Raw genomic sequence first — 26,320 nt, forward strand, 5'->3', positions numbered from 1 at the left:
GATTGTTAACGAAGCGTTGTTGTTATCGATCGTTAACGAATAGTTGTCCTTAACGATCGTTAATGAATATTTATCGTTGACAATCGTTAAGGTAGGGTCATCGTTTAAGATCGTTACCGAAACAATGAACTTCATAAAAACAACCGTTTTAAAAACGGTTGTTTCGATTTCGTGGTTTTTTCTTCGTTTTTAAAACGATATTATGTAAGGAATTAAAATAATTATTGAATATTTTATTTTATATTTTTATATTTAATAAAAGCTATAAGAGTCCTTGCTTCATTTTTGAAAATTCACTTTAAGTTTGTGAGATGGTAGGACTCCCTAGGGTGGATGATAGGACGCTCTAACAGCATGATTTGATTTGATTTTTCTCTCATCGGTGTAGCATCCAACCTAACAAAGTTTTCAAACAATTATTTAATGAAAGGTTTAGAATTTAAAATTCCGAGTTTTCTGAGTACTAAATTTAAATGTTTGAAATTAATTTTTGATGAAAATCTAAATTTTTAAACTCATGAAATCTTGTGTATTTACTGTTTATGATGAAAAGAAAATAAAAAATACGTAGAATTTACACCTATTTAGTAATTCCTGCCTTCCACACCATGCAGTGATTTGCAGTACTCGATAATTATAAGTATAAGTAATGATCTAGGCAAGATCAAGGTTTTAATGCAAAGAAAGGTTATGCGTATACTCTGCGTACATATTGAAACCAGTTCTCTCTGGGCGGAATTTGTAAACAAGATGCATCAGTGTTCGTTTAGTATTCGAGGAGGTTAAAAACATTAAATTTTGATAATTTTGATAATTTACATAATAGTTCCATATGACCAGAATATTTCATTGATTGCTTATGTGAAAGATGGATCCCATGTCCGGCTTTGACATCCGTCTTGTGTTTACATTACCGCCCAAAGACAGTACACTGCAGTATACAAAGATGCGTACATTCGTGGTTTTCAGAAATGTTCAGGTTTTTAAAAGATTCCACGGAAAACCTCAGAAGTTTTAGAAATTTAAAAATCATTTAGTCTAAACATTTGTTTTTGGTTTAATTTCTCTTCTATTTTCTCTAAGAATAAAATGGTTGAATAGTTAAAAAAAGCAAACCTTTACAAAATATAGTTTTGAAATGTTGGAAGCTTATCTATGTTCAAAGAATTTGTGTGCTGCCATTTAAAAGTCCAAACCCTTAAAATTCTATAAAAACTAATGTTATTGGGAAAATGAAGGATATATCTCTTGATAAATCTAAAATTGCAAAGGAAATGAGTCTTTGCCACAAACCCTGCTTTTCTAAATCCTATATCTTTGGATTCCAATGTCGTAGACCTTAGATATTTCAAACTATGAATTATGTTAGATCAAATAATATAAGTTTGAAATATCAAAGATTTACGACATTGGGTTCTAAAGATATAGGGATTATAAAATCAGAGTTTGTGGCAAAGACTCAATTCCTTTGCGATGTTAAAACAATAAATCTGCAAAATAGAAAGGTATCAAAGATGTATCAGATCACTCTATTTTTCTAATATAATGTTTTAAGTGCACTAAAAAAACTTTTTCCTTTTTCCAGACGAATGAGACGGTTTTAGAGTGGAAGAAAAAGTTGGATCGACGTCTCTCTTTTAGCAGAACTAAATTCGCTCAGTCCCGTCACATGTAGGTCAACTTATAGAGGGGAGGGGGGTGATAAAGTTAACAAAAATGAACCTTTTCATCCTTATTCAAAATCTAAAGAGAACAGAAAAGCATTCGCATAATTGAGGCTTTTGTGTGCTGAATTTAAGATTATGTAGAAGGCGTCTAACTTGTGGGCAACCCTGTTTAAACTTTTATCCTTATCTGTTTAAAAATCTTAATGTTCTTTACATTTCGATATTTTTCATAGTCGCTCATTGTTTTTGTATAGACTATAGGTTTTACTTTATTAAGTTTTTATAAAGTTAAAACAATTTCTGCTTGGTTTTGTTCCGGGATCCGTTCTTGAAACTTTATTAACAACAAAGTTTAGAAAACAATTTAAGTTAGAATTGAAACTTTGAGAGAACTTGATAACTTGAGATTTTTCTTAGAATTTGCAATCCAATAAACAAAAAGAAAACATTCAATGGATTAACAATAACTTTTTTTTAGGGCCGCAGCTGATCAAACTGGAGGGTAAGAATTCATATTAAAAATTAATCCAAACACTTCGGAACGGAAAGATCTCACGAATAAATTAAGACAGTTTTCCGGGGTTAATCACTGAATCACTTCAAATCAAAAGGTCAACATGTGAATTTCGAGATCAAGTGTTGTATATTCCGACCTCTGAACCCTTTCAACAATAATATCCAATTTTCCGATTCTTCCTTAGACAATAGAAAACCAATAACCTTTGTAAAGGAACTGAGTTCTTGCCACGAACTCAAATATTCTAGTTTCAATAATAATTGATATAACAAAATTCATAGTTTGAAATATCTAAAGTTTACACAATCAGGTTGCAAAGATTTAGGGATTTTTATAAATTGAATTTGTGTCAAAAACTTATTTCCTTTAAATCATCTCTTATTAAAAACAAAAATCTGAAGAATGAAATCCAGCCGTTTTATCACAAACTAGCTGGAAAATAGATTTTTTAAAATAAAGTTCGAATTTTGGAAGAAAAAAAAATTTAGATTTTTATTAGCCTATGTTACCCCGGGGCACCCTTGGGTTCCCTCAAAAAATTTCACCTCATTCGGTTCAGCCGTTTTGCCGGCTATAGGGAACATATATACGAATGTCTTGTTTTATTATATATAAACATATATATGTTTTTCTATCATGATTTGATTTTTCCCAATATTATTATTAGTTGCATTTTTAAATTTTATCAAATTAATTTTATTTATGTTTCAGTGCCAACGACCAACAACCCAGAAGGAAACAGTAACAATAGCAAAACATCAGTTTTTCAAGTTGTTGTTAAAATTCTTTTATAAAATTAAAAGAAGTCTTTTCAAATTAAAATTGGATTAAAGTATAAAATAAAAAGTAATTTCACTTATCATCTTTTAAATACCTAAGCTGATTATTTCTTTTTACAAACGAATGTTTTTTATTAAATCATTATGAATAAACTTTGAAAGTGTTTTTTTAACTTTTCTCTGAAAATTCAAATTTTTTTACTTTTTTATTTTAAAAGAAAATTTTGCTTTTTAACATTTAAGTTTTATTTGTTATTTTTTGTTCTGTGAATTAGGATAAATTTTAACACTGACAGCGAACCTAACAAATACAGTGGATACGTTTATGACGCTGTCTGGCTGTACGCAATTGCTTTAGGAACACACAGACAGCATAAGATGACGCATAAGATGACGCAGAAATGTTGAGATGGAAATATAAACCAATTTTATTTCCTTCCTTCTAATTATAATTATATTCGGCTGAAAAATTAGAAAAATATTTTTGTTTTTCTCATGATATCTGAGAATTGGCTTGGGAGGGGGGGGGGCACCACTCTTAAAGGGAGGGGGGGCACCACTCTTAAAGGGGGGGGGACTCTGTACCACTCTTAAAGGGACTGTCAAGGATAAATGAAATTGGGTATATAATGAAACTTGGCGTTGAACGATACATCTAAGACATCTATCTGATGCAAAATAAAAAAATAAATTATTAAAGGAGCAAACCTGACGGATATCGTCGTTTTCAGATTGGTTGCGTATTTGTTGAATATAATCTGTTTAATACTAGAACTTTTTTACAAAATTGCATATAATTATGAATTTTCGTATAAAGGAATTGAGTCTTTGGAACAAAATCAAATATTTAAACCACAATATCTTTAGAACTCGAAGTTGTAAACCTTTGATATTTCAAACTCAGATAACTTGATCTAACAGAATTCATAGTTTGAAATATCTAAGGTATATCTATACTCCCTTTCATTTTTCCTTTACAGTCCCTTTAAAAAGGCCTTGAGCCAAGGTATGGAGGGCTGGAAGCTTGGTTTTAAAATTGTCAGATTTTGAAAATAAAATTAGAACTGAACATTTGCCACAAAGTCTGATTTTCAACTTTATTTTAAACTTTTTAAATTTTTGATATTTTAAACTATGGTTTCTGTGAGATCAAATATACTAAGTTTGAAATGTCAAAGGTTTACACTGAAAGGTTGCAAAGATATGGTGATTAGAAAAAATTAGAGTTTGTGGCTAGTGTACAGTATTTTATAATAGAGCTGGTGATTTCTTAAAGCATCTCTGATGGGCAGGAGTATTTATCACAAACTCAAATACCTTTCACATTTCAAACTTACACTGTTGGATATAACAGAATTTATAGATTGAAATATTAAAGGTCGACCACGCCAGGTTGCAGAGTACTTGTGGCAAATACTCAGTTCTTACAGAGGACTGAGCAGTTTGAAAGCTCTCAGATCATCTCTTAAAGTCTAAGCCACAAACTCTGATTTTCTTATCCCTATATCTTTGTAACATGTTTGAAATGTCAAAGGGTCAGGTTGCAATAATATAGGCATTTCCAAATTCAAAGTTTGTGAAAAGATTTTTTTAAAATCCCTATTTTGACATGTGTGCGGTTTCTCTAGATGAACTAATCCGTCAGAATAAATCTTACATCCAAGATCTCCACTCTAAACGTACTGTCGAGGAGTTTGTAAACATTATCAAGAAAGTGGATTTCCAGGGAGTCACTGGCAGGATCAATTTCTATAATAGAAACTCAAGACTTTCACAGGTAAAATAGACACCACCCAAAATAACGACCCACCCACCAAAAACCGGTACTTTAAACCTTCAATCGGATATGCCGTTTTATTGTTTAATTCTGCTAATTCCATATTGTTTTCCGATCGTAGAAAATTTGTAGAATAACCCCAAATTAAAACTATTCAATTTTGTCAAAGTTACAAATGTGGATATCTAACTCATACTTGATCAGACAAAGGTTTCAAGGATAATTTGTTAATTAGACATGCCACTCTTAAAATGGAGGTTCATTAAAAATAACTGGTTTTACAATGGATTTAGCTAATATTTTCGATATTTTTCGTTCATTAAACCGAAGAACATTTGCGTATTTTCAGCGTTTTTGAATCCTTCATAAACAAAATTAGTCATTAATAATCTTTTTTGTTTAGATCATGACGAAGCAATGGCATAACGGTCAAAATGAGACTGATTCTCCTACTACTGAACTTATTGGAGTTTATGAACCTGAGTATAGTTCTAATGATGAACCTTTAGGCACAGTATATCTTACATTTAGATACATTTGGATGCATTTGGATACATTTGGATACATTTGGATACATTTGGATACATTTGGATACATTTAGATACATTTGGATACATTTAGATACATTTGGATACATTTGGATACAATTGGATACATTTGGATACATTTGGATACATTTGGATACATTTGGATACATTTGGATACATTTGGATACTTTTGGATACATTTAGATATATTTGGATACATTTGGATACATTTGGATACATTTGGATACATTTGAATACATTTGGATACATTTGGATACATTTAGATACATTTTGATACATTTGGATACATTTAGATACATTTTGATACATTTTGATACATTTGGATATCTTTAGATACATTTTGATACGTCTGGATACATTTGGATATATTACAACCATGGATCTCAAAATTTATAGATGAAGTGAGGTTGCGCGCACGGGGGGGGGAATGAAGAAATAAAGGAAAAAAGGGGTAAAGGGAAGTTGAAAAGAGAAAAAGGAGGGGGGGGGGGGAAGGAGGAAATGAAGAGTTTTCTTGGGGATATGGACGTTATTGACCTTTTAGGGCCCGGCACCAAAAAAGGGTTGTAATTCCTGGTTTGCTGTGTTTAATGGTTTTATGTTTTTTTTTAAATCTTGATGTGTATTGCTTCGATTTTATTCTTTTGCTTTGGGTTGGTTAAGCCTACATAAATCCTATATCTTTTGAGAAAAGTTTCTCCAATCAAAGAACGGAAGTTGACCTTAACAGACCGGAAATGAGAATGCACATTAGAAGTGGATTTAAAACATTTGTTGCACCTTCAAACCTTTCATCTATGTGGGAGGAGGGGGGGGGGGGAGATAAGTTGTCAAAAATAATTTGTTTTTTTTTCTCTTGAAGAGCTAAGGAAGAACTAACCTAGTTACAGTGTATATATATATATAGTTTACTTTAAGTTAGACAAATCATCTTTTCCTTGGGGGATAAAATGTTCTATCATCTTGCCGGAAGTTTTCTCTATAAAAGTAAACCTAGGCTCCACATTGAATTTTTTAACCTTTAACCCAGGTAAAGAACATTCCCATATTAAAATGTTAGGCAAACCGGTCAAGGGGTTTATAAGTTTTGATCGTACATCCAAACAGATAATTCGAGATTACTACTTTATATACAGTAGTCGGAGATTATATTATCACAAAGAAGACTTTTTTAAATTAGAAGTCAACAAGTAAACAGAGAGAAACTGCTTATTGGCATTGTCTAAAGGAATTGAGTCTTTGCCACAAACTCAAATGTTCTAAATCCCATATCTTTACAATTTGATGGGGTACATATTTGATATTTCAAACTTAGATTATTTAATATAAAATCTTTCATAGTTTGAAATATCAAAATTCAAATATGTACTCCATCAAATTGTAAAGATATAGGAATTATAATATCAGAGTTTGTGGCAAAATCTCAATTCCTTTAAATAGTAAGTCGTCTTCATTGTATTGATTTTTGATAGATGATTTGGCGAAACAAAAAAACATATCGATTTGGCAGGATGAATAAAAAATGTAAAATATACTGGATGCAGGAGAGGATGAAAAGGGGGAGAAGAAGCGAGACGGATATGTCAGGAACAATAGCAATTACACGGGCAGCCGTAGTAGATTTGAATTTCCGAGCCGGGTCAACCTTTCCGGTCCCAGTTTGTACTGTACCTAACTCTATGGAAAGGATTAGCCAGTGCAACAAGGTTGACGCGGTCAGACTTTATGCTTCATATAGGTTGAATTTACTTTTACTAAAGGGGCAGAGGTGCGTGATTGTGATTAAAGTATTCTCTATTTCTGAGGAAAACAAATCCAAAAAATAAGATTTGAAANTGTAACATTATTGCTCTGGTTATAGATGGGCACCGTTGAAACTAATCTGGAAAACTCCGGATGGGTCCCAACCTGCAGATCATTCAAAGGTAACATCGTGATGATGATCAAATGTCGTCTTTAATGGTATAAACCACAAGTTTCATAGTATACAGCCTAAGTTAAAGCGGGAATTTTTTCTCTCTCTAAGATTTTAAATTTTGAATGAATCAACATTATTTAACATTAATACTTTAATATCACTTCTTTTTTTTGGATTCTATAAATCATTATCCATAAACCATATAAAAAATTTAGTAATAATTAAATTAATTATTATTATAACTCTAAAACAGGGGGCAAAGAATGTTAACATTTAAGTTGTAAACCAATACATTTTGTAAATTTCAATTCTCAATCTGTGATAAACTTTTATTTTCTATAAACTTCGTTTTATTTAACCTTACTTTGAAGAATGTGTTTTCTTTAAATATGAAATATATCCTTAAAAAATATATTTTTCGATTTCATCTAAAAAAAAATATTTTGTTGTTTTGCAGGAGTGTGGAGTTTTGTCGGGATTTGCCACCTCTCTGGATATTGAATGTCAGCTGGCGATAATAGGTTTTTTTAAAAACTTTTTTTAACTTGGATCCATCTTGCATTTTTCCCTCAGTCTTTCCCAATAAAATGCGTTTTTCACAGCAAGCATTTTCTCTTTTTAAATTATAAAACAAAAACACTGAGAAAAAAAATTTTTTGCCACAAACTCTAATTTTCTGATTCCTATATCTTTGCAACCTTAAATATTTCGTAGACCTTAAATATTTCAATCTTTGAATTCTGTTAGATCTAATAGTCTAAGTTTGAAAAATCCAAGGTTTATACCGGTCTGGTTAAAAGATAGGGATTAGACAATTTCAGTTGGTGGGAACGACTCAATTCATTTGAAGATTTTCCAGTTTTAATTTGTAAATTTTCAAATAAACTAATGTAACATATATTGCAAATGTAAATTTTAAGCACTCTTGAACTCGGATCAAAATAAATTTGGGCTTCGTCACTTTTTTGAAATTCTTGTGATAAAAACTAACAATCCAACAATCAAAACAAGAAAACAAATGTATGTAACTAGGCTTTTAGTGCTTTTCGCGCCCATCTTCTATTTAAATTGTGAACATGTTCTTTTGTTTACATTTTAAAATAAAGAAGAAAAATTTTGCGGATTTTTAAAAAAAATTCGCGGATTTTCAAGAATTTAAATTTTTTTTGCAAAATTAAAAACTTTTAAAACACTTTTTTATCATTCATAAACCTTCCCTGTGGACACGTGATGTCCCACAAAAAATTTGGGCCCGATCGGTTCAGTCGTTTTGACGTTTATTGGATTCAAACAAACAGACAAACACCCAGACAAGCCAAATTTATATATAGATTTAAACTGAAATCTTTTAAACTATTCCATTTCTAAAATTATAATTTATAACTAATGCATTTTGAGACAGAAAAGAATAATTATGAATAAATTCCTTCTATTCTATCTAGATCTTTCTGGATTTTTGGCTCAATAGCAATTTGGACTCAATAGCTAGATTAGAATTTCCAATAAAGACTGATTTGCTTCGTATAAAAACATACACCCCTTCTTGATAAATAAGGGGAGGGGAGGAGGGTCTAATAATAATATGAAAAGATCTCTAATTAAGTTTTCTTTAGTTTCCTTTATTATTGGATTCGGATTCGTGATTCTTCTCATATTCATCTTCTTCTTCGTTTTTAAACACAGGTAAACCATTGCTTTACGTACATGGGACATGCTGGGTCAGAACTTTTGAATGTAATAGATTGAGGCTAAAAACTAGTTTAACATAGTAGATTTTTATTTTTTTATTCAAAAGATTCACAAACAGATAAGTTAGGCTTGTTCAAATATTATTTTGATCCAAATTCATTTATAGCTCATTAGTTTACTGAAACTTTTAAACCTAGGAATTTAACAGTAAAGTTTTGAATATTACAATTATGATTGTTGGTATCTGATTGGTCTACTTTTAGAGTTGTGAACAATGAGAAAAGGGTCAAAACTAGTTTAACTTATGTAGATGATTACTTTTATATTCAACTACAGATTTAACTTATTATGAAAAATTATTATGATCCAAATTTATTCTGCGGTTTAAATCATATTTTTCTATTTAAACATTCTTACTTTAGATACGAGATGAAAATGCGCGCGCAAGAGGAAAGAATGCGCGCACTTGGTCTGATGGAACCCACCTCGGCATTTGCGCTTGATGAATGGGAGATACCACGTGACCGGGTGGTTATTAACCGAAAGTTAGGAGAGGGCGCCTTTGGTACAGTTTACGGGGGAGAGTGCTTTTTTGATGAGAAAGGATGGGTAAGCGAGATTTTTCAAATAAAAACTGCCAAAAATGATAAAATTACAGTTTTTGTGAATGTAATAATCTAAACGTAATTAAAAAGGTTGAAAATTTATTGATTTATAAATGAAGATGTGATTTTTTGTCTAAGAGAAAAAAAATATATTGGCATTTATTATTTTGAAAAATCCACAAATAAAATTTCGCGAATTTTTAGAAAAATTGTGACTCTAAGGGCAACAATATTTCCCGAAAACTGTTAAGAGGAAAAGGGGTGCAAATTTAATAAAAATTCAAAATTATTAATAATTAATTAAAAATTAATTATTGAAACTAAATAATTTAATTTTTAGATAAAACTAATAATTTGGATGAATAAGATTAATAATATAGGTAGCAGTGGCTGTAAAAACTCTAAAAGTGGGGAGCACCAATGACGTTAAAATAGATTTCCTCAGCGAAGCAGAGATGATGAAGAGATTTGAACACAGGGTAACATTAATAAAAATCAAAATTTAAATTTTGACAATATTTTTAGTAAAGACTATTATTTTATAGTTTCATACATGTCTGTTTAGTTAGATTTACAATATTATAATTATTATTATTCTCAAATAGATTATCAAGTACAATAGGTTGCAGCAAAAAATGACCAAATATACACGACGTCACAAGTGTCAAATATATTAAGGAAAACTAAATGTTCCCACATTAATTTACATGTTTTCCAAGATTAAATAAAAAAAATGTAAAAACAGAAAATAAAGAACACATAAAATTGCACTTGTTTTACTGTAAGATCTAAAATTATCACCATTATTAATAATTTTGTTGGACACAAAAACTTAATAAACACTTGTGACGTCGTCAGAATACAGCTGTACTGAGAGTGTACAAATTCTACATTGCCATCTATTGTACTAGAATCTGTTTGGTTATTCTTATTTTTCTTTTTTCTTTTTATATCTTTTAGCAAGATTAAAATTGATATTTTGCAAAATTGGATCAAAATTTAAGTTGGGACTAGCCACATTGTTTCTTTTAAAATGTTGTTTCAAACATATATACAGTATAACCCTTAAAACTGTGGATAAGAAGACGACCGATAAACTTAAGTTATCCACTTATAATTTGAAATGAAACACAGTAATTGTATACAATGTTCACTGATCCATTTCACTTAATAAGTTGTGGTTTAGGCTACCTATATCTATATAAAAAACGTTAGTTGTACAGTTAAACCCTAAATGAGCCAAACATCGAAAGAATTGATCAAATGTCGGCTTGACAACTTTTCAATGGGTTTATACTATTTTACGTAAATCTCAAGATTTGCGAAAATAAATAAATAGCCATGAATATGTGGGAACAGTTTAAAAGAGCTCCATATAATCATTTAATTAAAAAAACTAAATATCTGCAACATTCCATTATCAGAAAGTGAAGAATACGACATTTGATGAATTCTTTCGATGTATGGCTTATTTAGGGTTTAACTGTATATATCAACATCAATACACATAATGTTTGTAAAATGTCGTCTTCCTATTTCACAGTTTCCTGAGTATAACTGAATTGTACTCAAAATGTCTTTCGGTAAAATTGTCTTTTCATTTAATTGTTTAATGTGTATCTAATACTTGTACCGACGTTGTACTTGTAAAAATATATATTTAATCTGTCCTATGTATATTGTTTAACATACAGTATGGGTATTGCATATACTGTACTACATATTATAAAGAGCCAGGTGAGCTATAGGTATATCGCACCAAGGTTATAATGCAAGGAAAGTTATTTTTTAGAGGTGTACGAATCTTTTGTACTGCCGTGTACTGTCTCTGGGTGGTAATGTAAACACAAGAGGGATGTCGAAGCCTGACATGGGATCCATCTTTCACATAAAAAATCAATGAAATATTCTGGTCATAGAAAACTATTATGTGAATTATAAAAATTGTCAAAATTTAATGCTGCAATTAACTTTCCTTATCGCACAATGTATACATGTGATATATAGTGCTTTGTAAATTGAACACTGTTATAGTACATTTGTACACTTTGTACACGGTTATAGTACATTGTACACTTTGTACACTGTGGACACCTTACTTCACACATTAATATTCTTGATGTTTAGAATATAGTGAAGCTACTGGGGGTATGTACAAGGAATGAACCCGTGTACACTGTGATGGAGTACATGCTGTACGGTGACCTCAAGACCTACCTTCTTGCCCGCAGGCATCTTGTCAATGAGAGGAACAGGTCAGTCATAGACACATCAGTCACAGACTCATTGGTAACAGACTCATTGGTCACAGACTTATCGGTCACAGACTCATCTGTCAATCAGTCACAGACTCATCGGTCATAGACTCGTCGGTGACATAGTTACAGGTGACAGACTCAACGGTAACAGACTCATCAGTCACAGGTCGGTTACAAACTCATTGGTCACATACTTATAGGTCAGAGACTCATCGGTCACAGACTTATAGGTCACAGACTCATCTATTACATTAAACTTACTGGAAGAGAAAAATTTACCTGATTTTTTAAAAAAATCTTACATCTTTTTATGTGAAATCTTTTTAAATCCACAATTTATTTTATTCTGTTGTAAAAAAACGTAAAAATAAAGTTATATCTAATTATTTTTTAAATCTTTAAAAAAGAGACTGGGCATATTTTCGAATACTTGGCCTACTTTGTAAGGTAAACCAGACCCCCCCCACCCCCATTTAGAGGGCTAAAAAACTAAACACACCGTTTTTTAGAGACTCCACATACATCATTTTAACAGAATTTACAGTGAGCTAAAAGGTTAGAAACGTGACCTCATGTACATTGTACACTGAACATACTTCATTATTATATATATATTGACGTATATATATATATATATTCACTAATTACTGGGTGTCCCAAGAAATATGACAGTTGGTAAATAGTTTTGAATGTCGTCTTTTATGCACTGTATTAGATATTAAAGGCTGTTTGCAGTTTATATCGTTTAAAAAATCTTTTGCTCAAGCATATTTTATTGGAAATTAATTTTACTATAATATGACTCCTATATAATACTTGTATTATTGTCTTTGGTATTAAAGAATTTAACACATATTATGGAGACATTCTAAACTATTTACTGTTTCATGTTTCGTGGGACACCCTGTATTAGAAATCTTCCGATTTCAATTTATTATTTATAACCATGTCTTACAATTTTCTAATTCTACCTTTTTCATAATTTTCTAGGAGGTTGATTTCTAGGAGGTAGATTCTAGGAGGTAGATTTCTAGGAGGTAGATTTCTAGGAAGTAGATTTCTAGGAAGTAGATTTCTAGGAGGTAGATTTCTAGGAAGTAGATTTCTAGGAGGTAGGTTTCTACGAGGTAGATTTCACGGAGGTAGATTTCTAGGTGGTAGATTTCTAGGAGGTAGATTTCTAGGAGGTAGATTTCTAGGAAGTAGATTTCTAGGAGGTTTATTTTTAGGAGGTATATTTCTAGCAGGTAGATTTTTAGGAGGTATATTCTAGGAGGTAGATTTCTAGGAGGTAGATTTCTAGAAAGTAGATTTCTAGGAAGTAGATTTCTAGGAGGTAGATTTCTAGGAGGTAGATTTCTAGGAGGTATATTTCTAGCAGGTAGATTTTTAGGAGGTATATTCTAGGAGGTTCTAGGAGGTAGATTTCTAGAAAGTAGATTTCTAGGAAGTAGATTTCTAGGAGGTAGATTTCTAGGAGGTAGATTTCTAGGAGGTAGATTTCTAGGAAGTAGATTTCTAGGAGGTAGATTTCTTGGAGGTAGATTTCTAGGAGGTAGATTTCTAGGAAGATGTAGACTTAAATTGAAAGTCTACCTCGGATCTCCTAAAAAATCTTAAGTCTATAGAATGAAGTCTTTATTGGCGGAAATTGAAAATTTGGAAGAAAATAACATCCATCAGGAAAAGCTGTAATGTCTCAAAAATGCAGGATGTTACCAATAAAATAAATATTTAAAAGTTGGTTGTCATTAACACCACTATAGAAAAAAGAGCAAAGATTGTATGAATATAATTCCAATATTGGAAATTAGGAACTCTTGACAAAACCAATTTGTTTACTTTAAAAGATGTCCTAAAATAATCCAGGACTATTTTTAGTTATTTGTAGATTTCGTGAATTTTATCAGAAAAATATGTTATTTCTTTCACCCCCCTCCCTACATCTAAGAAACCCTCTTTGGAAAGAGTACGCAGATAATCTGTTTAAACAGTGTATATTTTTTAAAAGTATTATATCCCTTGAAATCTGTTAAACTGATCAATATTCAAAACAAACAACATCCATATTTAAAGTGATGGAAGTACGAATATAAAGGGTGTTCTGAGAATTGGTCATTTTTCTAAAATTGTTAAATATTTCTGGACAATAACTCTTTGATGTCTGAGGTTTATAAACGTTAGCTATAGAGATTCAAATATGTTAATGCCCTGAATAAGGACATATTTATCAAATTACCAAAAATATGAAAAAGGGCATTTCTATAATTAAAGCAAGAATTTTCTGGGTTTCCAAGCTGGAATGTTATTTTTTTATTAATTATATTATAGACCATTTACAGTGGTGAACCTAAAGTTTTAATCTTAGTTTATCTGTCCGATCATAACTCATGAACCCTTGACTAATTGGCCTCAAATGTTCAGTTTGATTTCGCGAGAGAACCATGGGAATATGTTTAGCTTTTGGTTTTTAGATTCTAGGTTGAGTGGGTCCACTTTAATAGAAAAAATACACGGCGGGAGTAACTATGAGTACCCCCTGGACACCAGGTTCTCAACCTAGTATATTTTCTTTCAGGGAGGAGTTAGATGAAGTGTCAAACCGTCGGTTGACCAGCATGGCTCTTGATATTGCCCGTGGGCTGGCCTACCTAGCAGATCTCAAATATGTACACAGGTATGTACACACTGTATGTACAGTAGTATTTGAAACTAGCATAAACAGAAATTCAGCAGAGAATGTACTGCAAACTATAAATATATCGCAAAAATAGAGCTATAGTATTTAGCTAATTATTCCTTTTAAACTTTAGCTAGAAACTTTGCAGCTACAGAATGTATATGTCTAGGGCTACATAAAAATTTAAGTGACTTGGTGAGGTAAAATTAAAGCCCAAGGTGTTGCGACACGCGTTAAAGTCGAGGCTTACAGTGAATCAGAGTTTCGAGTTTCCTTCTTTTGATTTCCTCTTTTTGTTTAAATATTAATGCAAGAAACAGAAATAATAAGAAAATACAAAACTCACTTTATGGAATAATATTTCGAATCAAAACAGAAGGTGTCAGATCTTTCCCTTGGGATATTTAGAAAAACGAATGTTTCTTATTCCATTCGGGAAACTCGGGTTCTGTTTCTGGATTCCAGTACAATTAAAAAATACAATACAAAAGTGTAAAATGAATATTAGCCACCAAATGAATAATATTCAAAAAAGAAAAATGTTCAATTATATTTCCAATTCCATTTATAGATTAGATTTTAAGTGTTTAATGTAAGACATAGAAACTCATTACGTTTAAATAAAACAATGACGAGGGTCAACCCAGACCGAAATATATTTTCAATAAATGTGGAACTAACATCTATTTTTTTATTCTACAGAGGTTCGGTCCATCACCATCACCGAGTTTTTAAAAAAAGTTAAATGGAAGAGATTTTCTACCCTAAATAGAATTTCTTTTCGAATTTTTTCAAAACAGTATAAAAAATATTTTTTTTAAACAATATGAAAAATGTTTATATTTTGAATAAACAATTCGGAAAATATTTATACTTTGAATCAACAATTCGGAAAATGTTTATACTTTGAATTAACAATTCGGAAAATATTTATACTTTGAATAAACAGTTCGGGAAATGTATTTCAAACTCAAATTTGTTTGAAAGCATAAGAGGAATCATGTCAATCAAAACATGTTTAAAGAACAGTATATATATATATATATATATATATATATATTTTGCATAAAGGAGGCATATACCAAATTTGATGAATTTCTTTTAAAATAATATAATTTATATTTAACTTGTCTATTTGTCTGTCTGTTTGTTTGAATCCAATAAACGTCAAAAATTTCTGAACAGATCCGGCCCAAATTTTGTGTGGGACCTCACATGACCCCATTTTCATAGAATCCGCTAACCTTTTTGTTTTGTTTTTGTTGTTACAATTTATACAAAGAAATAATGTTCAATTATAATAGAAGATAGCCTATTAATATAAATAAAGTTACAATTGCTAACAAGATATTTCTAGGGATGTCGCGTGTCGAAACTGTTTGGTGAACGGTTCGCGAGCTGTCAAACTCGCGGATTTTGGAATGACGCGAGCCATGTTCGAGAGCGATTACTACAGATTCAGTAGAAGAGGTACCCCCTCCCCCCTCATCTTACAAGATTGGAAATAGTTTTGAATAGTTTAAGTTTGGAATAGTTTGTGTATAGATCGGAACCTAACTCAACATAGATTTCAATTTCAAGATAAGATTTTCTATTAAGTTCAAACATACTCTAGGCTTAAACGTATTCTCACAATTTCAATATCCCCCCCCCCCTCTTTCACATGGATATAATATATCTTCCGATCTAACCTGCAAAAAAAATTAATGAAGTCTTTGCAACAAACTGAAATTTTCTTTTCTAAACCCTATATCTTTGCAACCTAATGGTTACACCTCGATATTTCAGAGTTTCAAATATCTAAGGTCTACGATATTGGGTTGAAAAGATATATATAGAGATTAAAAAATCTGAGTTTGCGGCAAAGACTCAATTCATCATATACAAAAGGTTGGTTCTAACAAGTTATAGAAGTTACATTAATATTAAAACATTCAAAATACAAAAAAAAACCTTCACAATTAAAAATCCAAAATATATGTTCATAAAGGCATCTAAATATTTTCAATTTTCAAAATTGCTTGATATGTGGCCAAAATAAATATCGGATTCTGCCAATATTTTGGTCTCAAATGTTACAGTTTTTTGGCCTCTAATTTGTTTAATTATCAAAATTTCAGAATTCAGTGTTTCTTAATACGGATCTTTTGAAACCCATGTGAAGATGTATTTTAATTTTATATTGGACCTGCATTAGGGAATTTGTTTCAACCTTAAATCTTTTACTTAAATAATTTTTTCTATCCACCCTGGGCATGTGTATAGATGTACTAATTTAAAGTACGCAGTATTAATAAAAGTACATATTATTCTTTAAAAGTACGTATTAATGGAAAAGTGTGGAAACAACAGACGTGTTCTTTATTGTGAAAGCTTTGAGAGAAACTCATTAAAAAGTTCCATTGTATTTTCTCAAAACAGAGATGTTTACTTAGAACTCGACTCAAAGTCAATCTAAGACTTTATTATAGGGACTTTCTGGTAGGGGACTTTATTATAGGGGCTTTCTTATAGGAGACTTTTTGATAGCGACTTTCTGATAGGGCATTTTCTGAAAGGGGACTTTCTTATATGGAACTTTCTTATAGGGGACTTTTTTATAGGGGACTTTCTTATATGGACTTTATAGGGACTTTCTCATCGATAAAGTATCGTTTTTCCTGGTTTAAAAGAATTTCATTCTGATCATTTCTTTTTTTCCCTGTACTAGAAATGCGCAAGTCTTTTTTGCAGCGAAACTACAATTAAAAATAATCGGTTTTCAAAATTTTAAACAATGATGCATTATGTATAATTTTCACTTGATATACGCTGATAGTCCCTTTAAGAGTTTTTATTGGAAGAATTTAATGTTTCTAAATATTCATGGACAAATTCCGGTAGTTTTATTAGATACTAGATGAAGGGCCCGGCGTTGCCCGTGAAAAAAAGAAAGAATTTTTTTTAATTTCAAGAAAAAAATATTAACAAAATCGATTCTTTTAGCCTATAACGCCCCCCCCCTAAGTGTCCACAAAAAATGTCAGCCCAATCGGTCCAGTCGTTTGGCCGGCTATAGGCAACAGATATATATACGAATGTCTTGTTTTATTAGTTACAAAACAAATATATTTTTGTTAGATATAGGTTTAATGGATGTTGAATCATGTTTAATTGTTTAAAGGAACTTTTATAATTAGGTTGACTGAAATTTTCTATTAAAATGTAGATTTGGTACTTTTTATTTTCTTTTTCTGTTGAATTAATCTGGGCTAATAAAATTTAAATACAAGTTTTTGATAATCTTTTTCAACTCTTAATGTCTTAAAGTAATTAAGTTTTTGTCACAAACTCTGATTTTCTAATTTCGTTACAACTCAATGTCGTAGAATGCTATTAGATCAAATAATGTAAGTTTGAAATATCAAAGGTTTACATCATAATGTTGCAAAGGTATAGGCTTTACAAAAACTGAATTTGTGGCAAAGAATCAATTCCTTTAACCAGAAAATTGATTTTCGCAAATTTTCATTCGAAAATTTAACAAAATTTCTCAATTTCTGAATTAATTCTGTGGATTTATCAAAGCCCTGATTAGGAATGCTCCCGGTCCGATGGATGTCTCCTGAGAGCCTGGCAGACGGTTTGTTCACTCCTAGCTCCGATATTTGGAGTTTTGGAGTTCTTCTTTACGAAATTATTACATTTGGAAGTTTTCCATTCCAGGTACAAACTTTATTACAAAATTATAACATAATTTTCAAAAATGTTAAGATGGTTTAACAAAATGTGAGAATAATTGGAACAAAATGTTAGAATAATGGATCAAAATTTTAGAATAATTGTACAAAATGTTAGAATAATTGAAGAAAAAGTTAGAATAATTGCACAAAATGTTAGAATAATTGAAGAAAATGTTAGAATAATTGTACAAAATTTTAGAATAATCTAATTAAACCTGTTAAAACCTTAAAAAAAACAATGTGACAATATGTTAAAACACTGTAGCAGATTCAAAGCACCATTTAATTATTCTTAAGATATATCTAACAGAATTTAAACCATAATTCAAACTGTTAGAATAATCTAACAAAAAACTATAAAGAAATTGAAAACTCGAATTTTCTAATCCTTATAACTTGGCAACCTAATGACCTTTGATATTTCAAACTTTGAATGCTACTAAATCAATTCTTGCTGTAGTGTGAAATATAAATGGTTGCAAAGATATAGAGCTAAGAAATATTGAGTGAGTGACAAATACTTTTTATATTTTTTTATTTTTATTTTTATTTTTATTTAAGGGGTTATCTAACAACCAGGTTCTTGAACAAGTTAAATCTGGAATAACTCTAACTGTTCCATCCGGTATCAAAACTCAGTTGTAAGTTTTTGTTTTTATTTTTCTTAAATATCTATTTTTAAATAATAAAAATGGCATTAATATTCTTTATATATGAAAACTAAGATTTTATGTTTTGGAACTGAAATATCAAGATTTTTGGATTTCAAAAATATCTAAAAGAAAGCTTTTACACAGTTTCTTTTGTAATAGAATAATTTTGTTTGATGGTTCGTTCGTAGACCTTTGGTATTTCAAACTGTAAATTATTTATAATAAGTCAAGGTTGTTTTTCAAAATTTGCTTAATTACTCTCGATTCTCTTCAATATACGGAAAATGTCGTCTCCTGAGTAATGGACCTTTAAAATGGGAGTTGCCATTCTATGTTGCGCGTAATGCTCCGTGAAATTCCAAAACAGAGAGAGGGGGATTACATTTTGTAGATCCAGAAAAATAATTAAATTAGTATTTATTTAGGGTTAGGTTAGGTTAAGACACTTTCTGGGCCGAGCGCTGCGGCCACGGGTTAGGTTAAGTTATGACACTTTCTGGGCCGAGCGCTGCGGCTAGGACAGGCTAGGGGGCCGAGCGCTGCGACCACATGTCTTACATTTAAGACCCCACCAGCTGCCAGTCTCTACGCAGGCATCTCACAGATATTATTTTTCTGGATCTACAAAATTCAATCCCACTCTCTCTGTTTTGGAATTTCAAGGAGCATTGCGCGCAACAGAAAATGGTAACTGCCCCGTAAAATCCGTGAATGACGTCACTAGTCCCTGCACTCGCTGACGCCATTTACTGATTTTACTTTCCATAACTAAGGAGACGACATTTTCTGTATATTGGAGCGCATCGAGAATAAATAACCATAATAAACAACCTTTGGTCAAACCACAAAGTTGAAAAAATATTTGGAAATGAAAACTTAATAATCTTAATCTATACATAAATTTGGCTTGTCTGTCTGTCTTTCTGTCTGTTTGTATCCAATAAACGTCAAAACGGCTGAACCGATCGGGCCCAAATTTTTTGTGGGACATCTAAAGGATCCCAGGGAAGGTTTATGAATGATCAAAATTTCAAATATTTGTCTACATCAAAATTCGATCTTCATTAAATTTTTTAAAATTTTGAAAATCCACGAAATTTTTTGTGAAAATCCGCGAATTATTTTTGTTTTGTTTTACGATGTACACAAAGAGAACATGTTCACAATTAATTTAGAAGATGGGCGCGAAGCGCCCTCTAAGGCTTGTAAATTTACAATTTTTTAGATGTTTATGTGTATATAATGATAGTCCTTGTGTGTAAAATTGTTTAAAAAGAAAACTGGGAAAAGATATTGTTAGTATTGTGTTGATATATATAATTATAACTATATCAGACGACCAGAGCTCGAGATTTAAAAGTTTCGGCTTGGGTCGTATAATTTAAAACCCAATCTAAGACCCAACTCTGACGACAGCTTGTGTCATGTGAATTGACAGCTTCGAGATCTTATGCTCGACAATGTAAAAATGCGACACGACAATGCGACAATTCTAACCACGAAAATCCGCCAAATACAATATTAAACCGGTTTTATGAACTCAACTCTGTGGAAAATTAGATGCAACTTAAATCCGAAAGCTTAAGCCGTAAATAAGGCCCAATAACAGTTTAGACCTGAGTCGTATTTTCTTGAAGTTTTTTAATCGCCGGCTCAGTAAACATAAAAAAAAATAATCTTGTTAAATATTTTCATGTTTTTTTAGAGAAAATCTGCTAAAACTTTGCTGGAGAATTGAACCTACTAAACGTCCAACAGCGGCTGAAATTGTAGAATTATTAGGTAATATTACTCATCATGTTTTTATTGATCTTTATTAAAAGATTAATTGATTAAATTAATATACACATTTTTCCAGGGAATACCCCTCGTCTTGTCAGTCCTTGCATAGATGTTCCTTTAGCTTCTGTTGCAATTGAGAGAACAGACTCTTTAGAGCTTCTTCCGTCCACAAGGTATTACACTTTACAGGTTGTCTTGACAATAATCATCACCACAAGGTATTACACTTTACAGGGTGTCTCGACAACAATCATCACAACAAGGTATTTCACTTTACAGGGTGTCTCGACAATAATCATCACTCAAGGAAATTTTTCAATCCCAATCTCTTTGTAACCCAATATTGTAGACCCTAGACATTTTGAACAATGTATTCTGTTAAATCAAATAATCTTGGTTTGAAAATAAAAGGTTTACCTCCGCCATTTTGATTTTGAATAAACCAAACCAAATATTGACCAACCATTTTAGATTTTTAATAAACCAAACTAAAATTTGTCCAGCCATGTTGATTTTGAATTACTCAAACCAAATAGTGTCCAACCATTTTAGATTTTGAATGAACCAAACCAAATATTTTCTAACTATCTTTGATTTTTAATAAACCAAACCAAACGTTTTCCCGCCATTTCAGATTTTGAATTAACTAAACCAAATGTTTTCCCACAATTTAAGATTTTGAATAAACCAAACCAAATTTTCTCCCGCCATTTTCTTTCAGTAATAATCCAAAACCAAATTTTCTAGCGCCATTTTTCGGCTTCTAATAACAAATCATTATCCTAGGGCGGCTGGGTCTTCAAATCAGCAGAAGAAGTCAAATGGAATTAATGTGAGGTAGAAAATAGAGATACGAATTTAAAATAATTTTTTATGAAAATTAATTAAATTTTTAAAAAGTCATTCTGAGATTACTTCCTGTACATGCAATTTTATTTGTCCTTTTTTCTATCCTTTTCCTTAATAGTTTGTAACAACAACAAAAAATGTAATGACGGGTAAAGACCAACCTGTTAATATTCTTGGAAGGATAAAGACCAACCAGCTTATATTCTAGGAAGGGTAAAGACCAACCTGTTTATAATTCTAAGAAGGATAAAGACCAACCTGTTTATATTCTAGAAAGAGTAAATACCAACCTGTTTATATTCTAGGAAGTGTAAAGACCAACCTGTTTATAATCTAGGAAGGGTAAAGACCAACCTGTTAATATTCTAGGAATGGTAAAGACCAACCTGTTAATATTCTAGGAAGGGTAAAGACCAACCTGTTGGGATGAATCAATTAATCAACAACTTAAACGCATCCAAACAGCTCCAAGGGAACGGTCAGCTGACCACGCAGTTTTCAAACCATCTTAACACTCCCGGTCATAGTACTCCCACTCCTGAGGATGCAGGATACGGGAGTGGAGCATACTCTCCAATGCATGCTTCAGCGCAGGCTTCTCAGTACTCCCCAATGCATGCTCCCCGGCCTCCACCTTATCTAGGAAATGGTCGACTAGCAGAGGTGAATATCATTGATTTGTTACTTTTCATAAACCTTCAAATTCTTATGAAGAAAAAACTTTAATTTCAAATTATGAAACATTATATAAAACGGCATAAAATAGGTGTCGTAATAAAATGGTATACTTTCCTGAAATACATTTTTTCATATAATATTATTTTCATTATCATATTTATTGTATTATTATCATCATTACTAAAACTGTGAGCCCGGTTATTAAGTTTATTTGCGAATAGTTTTAAGAATTTAATTAATTTGGATTTAACTAAATTCCTAAAACTCATATTTCTTCTTTGTTTCTTCGTGGTTAGCCAGAACTCATCTCGACCATTCTTGGAACTCAGATTTGAAATTTTTTAACAGATTTTGATTTTTGTATTTTGAATGTCTTAAAGTGTACATAAATCCTCCCTCTGTAGATCTTAAAAATGTTTACATACAATGATTACATATTTTTAAAAATCTAGAAAATATCTAATTTTTTTGTGTACACTTGAAAACTATATTTAATGTACGGTACTGTACTTTAGTCGCTGGGTGTACGTGAACCATTATTACGAGAGCAGGACCAACCCAGTAGTTATGTACCTCCAGGATATATATTTATAGGTAAATATCGTTAACTATAAAGGGTCTGTACGCGATACTTCAAGATGCATGCTTTTTGTGAAATTAATAGTTTCATTCAAATTTTTTATTATCATGCTGGACAAACAGTTTAATCCAGAACTTCGGAAACATAAAAAAACTTAAGAAAACTTTGACTTGACATTTTTTTAATGGGTGTTATGCTATTATACCAAATCTCAGTGATTTTAGAAATAAATAAATTGCCATGAAATATGTGGGAATAGTTTTTAAAAAAAAATATCTGCAACATTTCATTATCAGTAGATTTTGAAAACGACATTTTATAAATTCTTGCGGTGTCTCCAGAGTTCTGGGTTAAATTGTAGAATGTTCAGGATTCTCGAGTTATAGTCAGCTGTTTTGAGTTCTTACAGTTCGCTAGCGTACACTCTGCAGTTTTCCGCTAATTTAAATACAATTTTAGAGATTAACACACGAATTACTCTATCGTCCATACTCCCAAAAGGTCCTTGAAGTTACGCCAACAGTTTCTATTTTTTTACTGTTAAAAGACTCCACATTTTAAAGTTTTGTTATCTTTAAGTTTTCTCTTATGACAATGAACAAACTCAGAAAACAATAGAATAGGAAGGTGACGTCCTAGCGATACATTAGACACTTAATAAAAAATCAATTTAGTTAAAATGGGTCTGTTTACACTGAACAATTTCTGTGACTTTTTGTTTATTGAACTTTTAAAACCTATAACTTTATTTTAAAAAGTCGTCTTCCTATTTTAGAGTTCTCTGGTTATGTACACAAAATATTTTCTAAACTTTTATCTTGCATAAAATGACCATTGACCATGATACAAGGCTTTTGTTTGCACCATTTACAGAGCCATCCTAGATTTGAAATATGGTAAATCTTAGAACCGGAAGAAAAACATACTTTTTTTAGAAAATGTGTTTTTAAATAAGAACATTTTTGGTGTCATATTCATGTCTACTATTTAAAAAAAAAATTGTCTCATATTTGATATTATATTCTGTCTAATTTTTTTTTAAAAATTTTGTGATTTTAAAATTTTATATTTATTTTTCAGATAACAGGCAGGATGCCCTAGCTTCTATATAAGCCTGGTTCTACAGTCAATAGATCAAGAAATATTCAGCTAACAGGCAGGATGCCCGAGCTTCTATATAAGCGCGGTTCTACAGTCAATATATCAAGAAATATTCAGATAACAGACATTCCTAGCTTCTATATGAGCCCGGTTCTATAGTCAATATATCAAAAAATATTCTGATATTATTTAAACTAATTATATAAGAAAAATAATTGATGTTTTTACATACTGTACGTAAATGTATAGTTTATCTGTTATGTACAGTGCAAAGTACATTTAGTTTTCTTCAAGTATTACCCCCCCCCCCCCTATACCCTTTCTCCCTGTTCTAGTTACTCTTATTCCTTGTAAAGTAATTACCAGAAAATAAGTAATTAGAGAAATATATAGAATACAGATGAAGGCCTATGATGTCAAGTTCTCTAGAAATATGAAGAAATCTATTCCACACATTCATACAGACCTGGAAACTTTTGTATTGTGGATATTAAGATCAATGCTTAATCTCGATCTTTTGTTAATCTGCAGATTAATTTAATCTGTTTTCGATATCCAGCATGATGATCGTACCCAGTCAAAGGCTGAAGGGAGCTCTGATCAAGGGATAGAGAAATAACTAAGATGAAGAGACAAGGAAAGGTACTTTTTTATAGATCATCAAATTAAAAGTGCCCGCAGCGGATATTGAAATCAAGGGATTGAGATTATGACTATCCAACACAAAAGTTGCCAGTGTAAATTGATAAAGAAATGTTGTAATTGCATTTTGAGTTTTGAGTTTTGAACACATAGTTTGAGAAAATTAAAAAAATAAACAATCTCTAAAAGTTCTTGAACAAATGCAATCACGACATTTTCTATCATCTTAATTCTTAAATCTAAGGAATTAAGTTTATGCCACGAACTCAAATTTGCTTATTCTTATATCTTTGCAACCTGATGTTGTTAACCTTTGATATTTCTAACTTTGTTAAAACAGAATTTATAGTTTGAGAAACATATAAGATCTACGAGATTGTGGTGCTAAGATCTACGAGATTGTGGTGCTAAGATATAATATCTACGAGATTGTGGTGCTAAGATATAGAATTAGAAAATCAGAGTTTGTGGCAAAATTTCTTAATGTCTGCTAACTCCTGAGTGATAGGTTCATAGATTAATAACAATACAGATAGAACACCAGATTTAGTCTTTTCAAGATTAAGGGGTTTTTCGTTCACAATTTTACCTTGTGCCAGAAGCCCAAAGGAGTTACACGCACCTGGCGTAGAACAGACTCTCACTCTGTCTTGGCTTTGTATGCAGAATGCGCGTAATCCCTTTGGGCGTTTGCCTCACGGATATTGTAAAAGGAAAAACCTCCTAAATCTTGAAAAGACGACATCTAGTGTTCTATCTGTGTTGTTATTAATCTATAGATAGTTAAATCAAAATTTGTCTGGTTTCACTGTGAAATTGCATTGTTATAATGCATAATAATACTTATAATCTAACTAAAATTATGTATTTTTTATCAGTTTTAAAACTGTTAACGATCCTATTTTCAAAAGTTCTACTGAAACCATTCCTTTTTCTAAGAAGTGAAAAATATAGAAAAATCTTGTTACTTTTCTTATATTTCATATTTCCACAATATATATATATATTTGTTTTCAGTATAGAAATATAAGAATGTATACTCCATATACAAATAAATATATCCTGTATTGGATCCTTCAGAATACATAATAGATATATTTATTTTACCAGATAAATATATCTTATATTGGACCCTTCATAATACAAAATAGATATATTCATTTTACCAGAAAAAAATATGTTCATTTATTCTTAATGCTATAAACGATTTAACTTTTTAAATGTCAATGATAAAGACTATGTAATAATAGAAAAATGAATTTTCACAACAGAAACAAGCAAGGAAAAAACTGAGCTTTTATTTGTATTACAGGAAAACTTAAGATTTTTTTGTAATTTACTGCCCCCCCCCCCCGAAAAAAAAAGAACTTTAAAAATCTGTGAATCAAAAATATTTCCTTACTTCTAAAGCAAACTCTACTTCATATAATCGAGCTTAAAATTGAAAGAGTAGACTTGATAAAGAGCTTGTTTATCAGAAAAAAAATATATTTTTATGAAATTTTATTAATCAATGCAAAAGAACTATGTTCTCAAAAAAAATCTTTCATAGTTTTATAAACTTCATGGAATGCAATGAAAGAAAGAAGGCTATTTTGGGGGAAAATAGGAAAAAAATGTGCATTTTTTCGAAAATTAACAAAAAATTTTATAATTTCCAGTAAACAAAAAAGATTATACAGTGAAACCCTTAATAACGAATACATCGAAAGAACTCCTCAAATGTCGTATTCTTCACTTTCTGATAATGGAATGTTGCAGATATTTAGTTTTTTAATTAAATGATTATATGGAACTCTTTACAACTGTTTCCGCATATTCATGGCTATTTATTTATTTTCGCAAATAATGAAAATTACGTAATATAGTATTAAA

At 31.0% G+C, this 26,320-nt stretch overlaps 1 protein-coding gene across 2 annotated transcripts in view; it reads left to right on the forward strand.

The window, feature by feature from the left end:
* LOC111700109 (uncharacterized) overlaps nucleotides 1–25,801 on the forward strand; it is a 50,382-nt gene extending 24,581 nt beyond the window's left edge. The window contains exons 22-44 of one of the 2 annotated variants that reach the window (XM_023470928.1): nucleotides 1,586–1,671; nucleotides 2,146–2,169; nucleotides 2,896–2,919; nucleotides 3,239–3,321; nucleotides 4,592–4,740; nucleotides 5,144–5,249; nucleotides 6,833–6,875; nucleotides 7,150–7,213; nucleotides 7,664–7,727; nucleotides 8,820–8,889; nucleotides 9,318–9,504; nucleotides 9,881–9,979; nucleotides 11,628–11,755; nucleotides 14,337–14,435; nucleotides 15,796–15,908; nucleotides 18,016–18,143; nucleotides 18,722–18,801; nucleotides 20,519–20,595; nucleotides 20,672–20,768; nucleotides 21,382–21,432; nucleotides 21,846–22,107; nucleotides 22,638–22,716; nucleotides 23,783–25,801. In XM_023470928.1, coding sequence (XP_023326696.1) covers nucleotides 1,586–1,671; nucleotides 2,146–2,169; nucleotides 2,896–2,919; nucleotides 3,239–3,321; nucleotides 4,592–4,740; nucleotides 5,144–5,249; nucleotides 6,833–6,875; nucleotides 7,150–7,213; nucleotides 7,664–7,727; nucleotides 8,820–8,889; nucleotides 9,318–9,504; nucleotides 9,881–9,979; nucleotides 11,628–11,755; nucleotides 14,337–14,435; nucleotides 15,796–15,908; nucleotides 18,016–18,143; nucleotides 18,722–18,801; nucleotides 20,519–20,595; nucleotides 20,672–20,768; nucleotides 21,382–21,432; nucleotides 21,846–22,107; nucleotides 22,638–22,716; nucleotides 23,783–23,814 — 2,145 coding nt within the window. In that variant the 3' untranslated portion in view covers nucleotides 23,815–25,801. Of the gene's footprint in view, nucleotides 1–1,585; nucleotides 1,672–2,145; nucleotides 2,170–2,895; nucleotides 2,920–3,238; nucleotides 3,322–4,591; nucleotides 4,741–5,143; nucleotides 5,250–6,832; nucleotides 6,876–7,149; nucleotides 7,214–7,663; nucleotides 7,728–8,819; nucleotides 8,890–9,317; nucleotides 9,505–9,880; nucleotides 9,980–11,627; nucleotides 11,756–14,336; nucleotides 14,436–15,795; nucleotides 15,909–18,015; nucleotides 18,144–18,721; nucleotides 18,802–20,518; nucleotides 20,596–20,671; nucleotides 20,769–21,381; nucleotides 21,433–21,652; nucleotides 21,810–21,845; nucleotides 22,108–22,637; nucleotides 22,717–23,782 lie in introns of those variants that run through there. The other variant, XM_023470929.1, reaches the window with a different exon arrangement.
* The last annotated feature ends 519 nt before the right edge of the window (nucleotides 25,802–26,320 follow it).

The sequence above is a fragment of the Eurytemora carolleeae genome, unplaced genomic scaffold (genome assembly GCF_000591075.1).
Source record: "Eurytemora carolleeae unplaced genomic scaffold, Eaff_2.0 scaffold282, whole genome shotgun sequence".
Lineage (NCBI taxonomy): Eukaryota > Metazoa > Arthropoda > Copepoda > Calanoida > Temoridae > Eurytemora > Eurytemora carolleeae.